At 40.7% G+C, this 9,250-nt stretch overlaps 1 protein-coding gene across 4 annotated transcripts in view; it reads right to left on the bottom strand.

The window, feature by feature from the left end:
- Positions 1-1,770: 1,770 nt before the first annotated feature.
- The window catches only part of LOC119726307 (ATP-binding cassette sub-family C member 9-like), a 42,587-nt gene continuing 35,107 nt past the window's right edge, over positions 1,771-9,250 (bottom strand). For all 4 annotated transcript variants that reach the window (XM_038197960.1, XM_038197962.1, XM_038197961.1 and 1 more), the window contains 8 exons: positions 8,650-8,763; positions 7,690-7,929; positions 6,816-6,894; positions 5,713-5,821; positions 4,685-4,788; positions 4,402-4,535; positions 3,476-3,538; positions 1,771-2,914 (listed from right to left, as the gene is read on the bottom strand). In XM_038197960.1, coding sequence (XP_038053888.1) covers positions 2,777-2,914; positions 3,476-3,538; positions 4,402-4,535; positions 4,685-4,788; positions 5,713-5,821; positions 6,816-6,894; positions 7,690-7,929; positions 8,650-8,763 — 981 coding nt within the window. In that variant the 3' untranslated portion in view covers positions 1,771-2,776. The remainder of the gene's footprint in view (positions 2,915-3,475; positions 3,539-4,401; positions 4,536-4,684; positions 4,789-5,712; positions 5,822-6,815; positions 6,895-7,689; positions 7,930-8,649; positions 8,764-9,250) is intronic.

Below are 9,250 nucleotides of genomic sequence, written 5' to 3'. Positions count from 1 at the left end.
TGATTCCAATCCCCAACCGCAACCCATTTTTCACAACATGAAGGATTATACACAACTACAATAGCACAGCACTAAAACTGATTGAGGGAAGGAACTTAGTCACAGTGTCCAAGCATGTTGTGCAGTGAGTCCAAGCATTGTGCAGTGAGGCGTGAGGGACATTAAATGAAACTCATAGGGGTTTAGGCCAAGTGTAAGGAGTATCTGCACAAATATCAAGTTTCAAATTAACTTCGTTTCCAGTTATTTAAACGATATTTAGGCGGAGTTTTTTTGTGTGGGACATACTGTACGCCTTTACTGGATGGGGAAAAACGCACCAAGATCGCCTGTTACAGCTATAGAGTTTTTCTGTTAACATCATTTATCCTCACTTCTATAAAATGTAAGTAAGATTCTGGCATTTGTGATTCTCTGATGACGCGCGGTGAGTTGTCGAAATGCTGAAAATAGAAGTGAAATTATGTGAATTTCGTTTTTTGCTCGTGAACCTCCACCCATTTTTTGTTTTAATGTCATGGCCCAGCCCATAAAAGGGGTCGGAAAAAAAATGGCATCATTGGTTTGAACTAGTTGGGGTATCTTGTGATCCTTAGAGTTTCAAACATTGTTCCCAAAAATGCATAAGCCCCCCCCCCCCCCCCCCCCCCACAAGCCCATTTACTAAAAGGTAATGTCAACACTATTTATTCCCCCCAACCCCGATAAAAAAATCTCCTTCAGATATCTTCACAAAACTCGGTCACAATTTCAAAAACAGCGACGAGGAAAACTGAAATTCCAACTAAAGGTTCAATTTATAATGGATCTAAGAGAAGTGGGGGAAAAACCTCAGCAATATATAACTACATACATAATGCTAAACTGGTAGAATAAGAATCGATGATGTGTTACAAGTCACTAATCACGCATATTTTTTCCCCGTGAACGTTCCAGGACTCACCTGCAGTCAATGGCGGGCAATCGGACTTTGGCAACTGATCGAATCGCTGGTTCTGAGCGCTGTGTCTAACTTGCTCGGTGATGACGAGTCCCGGAGTTTCCGAGTTACATTCCCATGGATCTGTGGATCAACACATGAAGCTCAAGCAGGACATCTAGACGTGGGTAGTCGCCGGACGAGTCCGAGTCTATTATGCAAGCGTGAAGTTTCACTTAAAAGCATAGTGTGAGACTACAAGACAAGAGGGTGAATGGGGTATTGGTGTATAGGCGCGACGTACGAGATATTTACACCCCGATTCCACAGGTATTTCCTGGTACTGGTTATTGACCTTCGTTGAAAGTCAAATGCATTCCGTCAAAAAGAACCAGAGGGCAGTATTTTGGAATAAAGTTCGTATTAAGTTTATATCAAGTTTTAAGAAGTGGGAAAACTCGAATGTCCGCCTATTAATGCACGTACAAATGTATGAAGGAATTAGCTGAACAAGCCTAGCACTATCACATCCCAACGATGACACTGATCGCCGCATTGAAACTGATTGATATATCTAACTTTTAAAAGATCAGTTCACGCTCTTCCAACCATGCTGCTATATTTTATAAATAAAATGGACGAAAGTGAGACAATTTGTATCCATCGACAAAAAAAAGGTACTACAAATATTACTCTGAGCTTTCACATTAGTCTTGGCCCAAGACGTCAATGAATGTTATTATTAGAATTATTATATTATATTTTAGTCCTTTCATGTTACTGAAACTGGAGAAAAACGCCGACCTGATGGTCCACATTGATGAAAGACTTTTCTACAATACGCAGTATACTTCTTTTGTTTTAATTTGATTTTAATGATTACTGTAATAAAGAACAAATCTCACAGCCGAACAAGTTATCATCTTAAAACAATGACCTTCTGCTGCTTTCTTTAATATTCGAACTGTTCATTCTTTTATAGTTTAGGGACTTTTCACACACTTTTGAAACTTTGATAGTCTTGATTGATACAATTATCCAATTTGTACAACTACCGCACAAATTCATTTTAAGCATAATCGATAAACCTGAAAAATAAGCAAAAATAAATACTGTTTTATCAAAATATATTGGCATTAATATATTCCAGCTTTTTTATAACAAAATATATGCATATTCTTCTTATATTTGCATATTTGATCTTCAATCATCAACAATAACAGATTGAAACAACTAATTAATCAATAGCACATTTACAATGTATTATCATTTACTAAATCTCAAAACCTTCCACGCACCATTTTGGCTACTGGAGAGACCTTTTACAGCAAAAATAAATACACTGAAAAAGTCACATAAATAACGAAATTTACAGATGTTTACTGACCATTTTGTCTCAGCATCACGTAGAAATTTGCTTTCAACGAATTAATAAGAAGAATGTTTACAAAAAAGTTCTGATTATTTTTGTTCCTGTTAGCCTGTCAAACAGCAAAAATATCCAGAAATTGCTTTACAACAACACGGTCATTTATTTTGTTCGATATTAATCTGTACCATTTGCATATTCATTATTTCTTACAGATTGAGCAATCCTATTGGCTCAATACAGAAAAGTGAGGTCAGCGGCCGTGTCAAAGTTTAATTATTTGAACTCTGTAGTGACGTCGTCAGCGTCCTTTGCCCACAAGTCGCTGGGGCTACAGCAACAACTGAACCGTATGTAAGATGATCAGGCGTCAGTTTTTCAGTTGCGTGATCATTGTGCAACTATTGCGCGACCGACTATAAACTGGCCATAAAAGCTCACTGCTATAGTCACTACTCATGACTAGTGAGTTACGACGTAACTCATCACTACTCATTCCCCCTTGCCAGTGATGCAAACACGCTGTCCTCCTTGCCTATCAAGTTCATGGGTGAGTCCTGCTCGATGATCTTGCCGTCACTGAGAACCAAGACCGTGTCAAAGTTCATGATGGTGGAAATGCGATGCTGGAAATAGAAGACAAACTTTCTCTCAGCCAAATCACAAACACAAATACTTCCCAACCCAAGAAAATGGTGATTTGGAAACTACCCAAAATCACACGTCAACCATTCACCCCCAAAGTGCAAAATGAGTAAAGTGTAATCAATGTCTGAATCACAAAAAGAGGCAATTGAAGCTTCTAATGACTTTATCTTGGTTTTTTTCAATGTTTTTAATGGCATACACGAGAGGTTAAAACAACATGAGGAAATCAAGGCGGATCTGAGGTAAAGCTGCATGCCCGTTAAAGACATGTATCATTTTAACAATTTGGTTTATTTCTTAATTTAGGAAGTGAAGGTAAGTTAACCCTTTAGTCACTGTATAGAGCTTGAAACCGCCCTAAAGTACCAGAAACCACACCAGCACTCTATGGTTTATTGATTCTTCAGTCAGTAAACACAATGTAATACAATGTAGCAGAGGTGCTAACCAGTTACTGTTAGAAAGAAAACACAAAGAATATAAAAGAAAGAGTGGAAAAAAATACAGGTTGAAGCAATTTTTCAGAAAGAGGAACTTACAGCGATGGTCAAGATGGTGCGATCGGCAAAGGTGGTTGCAACCACTTCCTGCAAAATCTTATCCTGTGAAAAAAAAATATATTACAAATTATCCACTTTTAAAAGCTGAGAAAAAAATGAAATCTTCCGCAACCCTTAAAAACAAAGATGCACAAAGAAATTGACTGGAGTTGGGTTTGAACCTGTGACTTGCAGATTGCCGTTCCTGTGCTCTACTAACCCAGCTAGCCAGCCCTATGTTGGTGGGTTCCCCATTTTATTTTGTCAATGTCTAAGACCTAAGACTTGTGCTGGGTGCGGTGTACATGTTTGCATAATCATACCTTCTAGCAGTGACAATGCAAAGTTATCCATGGTGTTCATGGCTCTGCTTACAATGGCAGGGCTTTCAGCACTGACAGTGAGCATTTTTCACAGGTAAAGGAATCTTTGCTGGTAAACACATTTCCATACAGTACCTTAGGATTCTGTGGTTACTGTGTTGGAACAGAGCTTTGCCCTCTTGTATGATGTGAATTTGTATCGGGAGATCTTAATTTAAATATCAGATTTTGCCCCTCACCAATATAACTTTTATAAAAAACTTTGCACTTGTCGCTGTAGGCCCTATTGGAGAGTTTTACTTTGTCAGCATAGAATAGTGATCACAAGTGTAGAATTTCAACGACTGATGTGACAGGGAAATATTTAACTTTACAAGTTTTGAGTAAATGTCCATACGTTTTTAGAAACAGTGGTTCACCCAAGGATTTCAAAGTAGATTGCAGTTCATTTTGGTTGCCTCCAAGTTTCCCGTAAAAATATTTGCTTTGACTCGGACGTAAGGATAGGCCTACATCAGCAAAGAGTAAAATATCTGGCAATAATCTTGACGATTGTGACAGATTTTCTTTTCTGTCTCGAAGAAGAGAGTAGTTATCACTGACCGTGTCTATATCCATGGAAGCCGTAGCCTCATCCATGACAAGAATGCGAGACTTTCTCAAGAAGGCACGAGCCAGGCAGAACAGCTGACGCTGCCCTACGCTGAAGTTCTCGCCTCCCTCTGCTACCTCCGAATCTGGAAGAAAAGAAAAGTGAGGCAAAAGATACAATGTAATACAGTGTAGTACAGGTGCTTACAATGGGTTGAGCTCTCACCTTTCTCAGATGTATCGTCGACAAAACAAGGAAAGATCAAAATTTGATAAATTATGGCTTAATTCTCACCCAATCCCTTCTGTAGGCCAGACACCACATGCTTAAGTTGAGCGATTTCAAGAGAAACCCAAAGCTCAATGTCGGAGCTCCGCCCTTCAGGATCCAAGTTTCTCCTGGGTAAAAAAATAAAATAAACAACCAAGAAACGTTCCACAAAAGCAAACAAACTACGAAGATTTACCCTAACTCCCTTGAGTGATTTACTAGGAACCTTCATCATCACTCCTGCAAATTCCAACACCATATTAAACTTGACACCCAAACTGTTGGACTCTGATTATGGTGGTATGCCTAACCCCATGTAAAGTATAATCAGTTTACTAGTGCAGTACTCACTCCAACAGATAAAATCCTAGTGATAGACTTTGACTGGGTGGGGATTTTTAGGGTTAAGCTATTTTACAATCACGAATCTGGAAATCATTTGCACTTTCAAGCCATTTTGGGTGCAGTAATTCTTCTTGGTCGTCTTTGGATTTTGTTTAATTTTGGAAAGTGTTGTTACAACTAGGAACCTTAAGAACACCCTGGGTTTTTCCACCAAAAAAATCATTCTTTCGGCAAAGCCCATATCCTTGCCAAGTCTGGCTTTTTTTTCCTGAAGCTGTGAAGCAATCTTGGACAGAAAAGTGTCCAATGCTATTGATTGGTCGATAACTCCGAGAGTGACCCTGGAAATTGTGGAGCAATCTTGGAACATGGTGCTTGTGTTCTTGGGCAAGAAACTTTTCTACAGTTGCTTCTCTCTCCATGATTTTACAAGGTTGTAAAGGTGGTAGAACATTTGTTTAGCCTGTAACTGTTTTCCGTTTTTAGATGTCACATATCATATTCACACTACCAACAGAAGCTCATTAAACGTCTGACATTTGTTCATCTGAATTAAGGAATTACCCCTTTGTGACCCCTAGCCAAAAAAAAACAACAGTCAAGTCACACGGAAATTATAGTAAGCTGTATTATAGGCTGAAAAAACAGCCTATAATACAGCTAAAGTTCATTTTCTTCTCTGAAGATAGTGCCAGATCTTGCCTAACCTGATTGTGCCTGTAAAGAGTTCAGGATCCTGTGGAATGATTGACAGTGCCTGGCGTAAAACTTCAACTGGTACTGTTGTGATGTCTATGCCATCAATTAGGATTTGACCTGTATATGGTGGCAGAAACAATGTTACTTTTCAATAAGATAAGGCAGACATGACACAGTGCTTAAATTAATTCATTGACTGTGGAATAAATTGCCTTATGCTGGATCTGTGCACAAGTACCCCCTCAATGGTAAGGCAGGGAGAGTTGGGGGAGACCACTTGGATTGACATTCGAACAAATGTACGATGGCCCCTGACGCTCACGCGAAGATACTCTGGCTTTGTCCACATTCCGAATGAAATAAGTTGTGCGTACTTAATGCTAAACACGCGTGAACCCACACCCTCTTGTTTTACTATACTCCCGAGGACCATGATTTGTGTTTTCCTTTGTCCCAGTAACACACTCCCATAGACTGAGCACACACACCTACCACAGAGGACCGTTTTGAACAAAAGACCCAACTCCCGAGGACTGAAAGGATCTGTTGTTCTCCCTTTGTGTGTCTGTCCTCGGGGGTTATGTAGGACAAGTATGGGTGCGCATGCGGTGTGTCCCCTCAACACGGCTTTTGAAAGTGGTAAATTAGCTAGCGCCCTCTCCAGCTCGTGCACAGAGCCCATAAGTAGATGAAAAGAATTCTATATACATGGACATCACTAAGTTTTCCTTGCTGTCATTGCAAAGTGATGGCATGTCCTAAAAAAAATCAAATTTAGCTGGGAAAATATTGCAGCATTCACTGAGAAAACACTTAGAATTTGTCAGACCAGTCTCAAAGGGTTTGTGCACAGGGTGACAATTGATGTCCTATAAAATTCAAGTATTGCACTATGACAATCGTAGGAGGGGGAATTTGAGGGGGTCAGGGAGGGCTTAGGCGAGGGGGGCTGGTATGGAAAGGGAAAGGGGTGGGGTTTTGGGTTTGGGGTGGGGTTCTGGGTTTGGGGTGGGGTTCTGGGTGTGGGGTGGGGTTCTGGGTGTGGGGTGGGGTGGAGCTGGGGGATGGGTGGGGTGAGAGAGGGGAGTTGGTGGGGGAAAGGGGTTTTTACCTTGACAAATCTCCAGGATTCTGAAGAGCGACAATGCTAGGGACGTCTTTCCACTTCCAGTCTGGCCACACAGTGCAACCTTTCATTAACAACAAAATAACCAATGAACACCTCAAAGCAAAATGGAAATAGATTCTGAGCGTTTCTATGCAAGTCTTTAACTGTCTTATATTATTTGGATAGAATTCTAACTTTTGTAAGTTTGACTTGTGAGAATTTGTTTGCTGAATAAGTCTAGAAGCAAATACGACAACCAGTTTGTGGTGCGAATGCCAAGTTTTCACACTGTTAATTTGAAAAACAATTCAAACTACAGCAAATTCTGATGTGGATGCTTCGTGACAACAAATTCACCTACTGGCATTCACATCAAGTGTTTAGGTTAACCCCATGCGTACGGGAAGCGGTCATGGCCGCGGCCGCTAATCCTCATTGGAATGCAGTTGCCAGCTGTGGTATGCCGTGGCACATGGCTAGTGGGTAGTTCCACAGCTGCTGCTTTTGTGCAGTCCCGCTACCACACAAAGGCTGTGCAGTCATGCGGGCCACTTGCTCTATGTGTGGAGGAATGTCGCCATTACACCCCGTCCTTATGGGGTTAAGCATTTAGGTGACTCGGTTCTGTGCAAAGATATCATATAGCACCACACACCATGGCTCTGTGTGAATGGTTATGTTTGCACACACACACACACACACAAAACATCAACCAGAAGAGACACACTTGTCCCCAGGGTAAGCCAAGGCTGCAATATGATGGCCTTTGCCGCGCTCCCACTGTCACACGCCCAGCTTATGTGTGACCTTGACATATGTGCTTAAAGTGTCTTTGGATGGATGATGAGCTATTAGGGAATAACACAAATATCACAACCTTCTCTCCAGGTTGGAATTCCACATCCACTCCCTCCACCACGACTGGCAGCTCCTGAGCATATCGCAGCGATACGTTGCTGAATGTCACCTGACCCTTGTCTGGCCAATCGGGCGGAGGGTCGGTACCGTCGTAGAGCTCGTTGGCTAAGCTGCTGTAATGCTTGACACGCTCCACTGAATTCATCTGGATCTCCGTGTCCGTGGTGTAACGCACCAACCAGTTCACTTGGCTGGAGACCTGTTGATAATTAAGTAGGGTTAAGAAGAAAGCTACAAATGTTAACCAGATAGGAGCCAAGTCATATATCACTAAATGCCTGGGATAAATTGCAGACAAGTTTGTCCGAAATAGCAGGGATATAATTGGTCATGTTTATAAGATAAATATTTAGCACTTTACCCTATCACAACCGGGGAGGGAGGGAGGCACAAAACCCGCTTTTAATTTCCACCTTTTCAGCACAAATTGTCACCGTTTCACAAACTGACACCTTTTTTTGACAATTCTTATATGAAAAAAATTCAAAGAAATTATAACACTATCTTGATCGATAAATGATTTTGTCTCAAAGCGTGGATACAGCACTGTCTAAGGGGGCTTTCGGTGACAAAAGTGATTCAATTTGATGGATATTGCCCCAAAGAATGATTCTATGAAATTTGAAAGCATTTGAATGACAACTGTAGAAATTATGCCAAAGATACTGTTTTTGACTGAAACTGCATGGGCAAAATTGTAGCAATTAAGCGCCCTAATTGTGGTCACCGAAGATTACCAGCCACCTAACATTTCTGCCAAGAAATATAGCTATCGCATACCGAAATTTTGCTTGGGAATATAATGTTAACCCTTCCCTCCCACTCCAACCCTGGTCCTGAGAAGACCCCCATATAGCCAGTCCTGATAGAGTTAAGAGTGACCTAGCTTGTATTTGTTTGGGGATGTGAGGTGACTTACCCGTAGTATGTCCGTTATGGCCAGAGCAGCTAGGCTGGGGTCCAGATCGCTGTATATCGCACACCACATGGTTCCAACACTTGCAAATAACACCAGCAATGAACCAAGCATGTCCTAGAATGGCATTTCAAACCAGATGAAACATGGGCAGGAAATCAAATCTTCAGGTGTTTTTTTTTTATCAAAAAGTCTACTTACTTTAAGCTTTCGAATGATACATGAGGTTTTGAAATTGGATAGTCGTTACTCAACTTACATAATTTTGATTACAATATTTCAGATACAAAATAAAGTCTTGATTTCAAAGTAACATTTTCTTAAGACGAAAGCCTGCTGATTCTGCCGAAATGGTATAGGGTCGAGTCGATCCACTTTTGTATACATCAGGAGTGACAATGTAGCTATTTTGTGGTTTCGTTGCGCAACAATATCAGATAAAACTACGAAATCTTTGAAGTGGCAAACCTCGAAAAAATGACCACAAATATATTTTACGGATGGAATTTCAAGAAATGAGGAATGAGAGTTAACCAAAATATAAAAATGGCCAAAATCCACCCTGATACAAAGTTTGCCTGCTTTTCAATCAAATGAAAACGAC

The sequence above is a fragment of the Patiria miniata genome, unplaced genomic scaffold (genome assembly GCF_015706575.1).
Source record: "Patiria miniata isolate m_02_andy unplaced genomic scaffold, ASM1570657v1 HiC_scaffold_2, whole genome shotgun sequence".
NCBI lineage: Eukaryota > Metazoa > Echinodermata > Asteroidea > Valvatida > Asterinidae > Patiria > Patiria miniata.
Note: the sequence above shows the minus strand (reverse complement) of the source record. Positions and strands in the feature narration are given on the sequence as shown.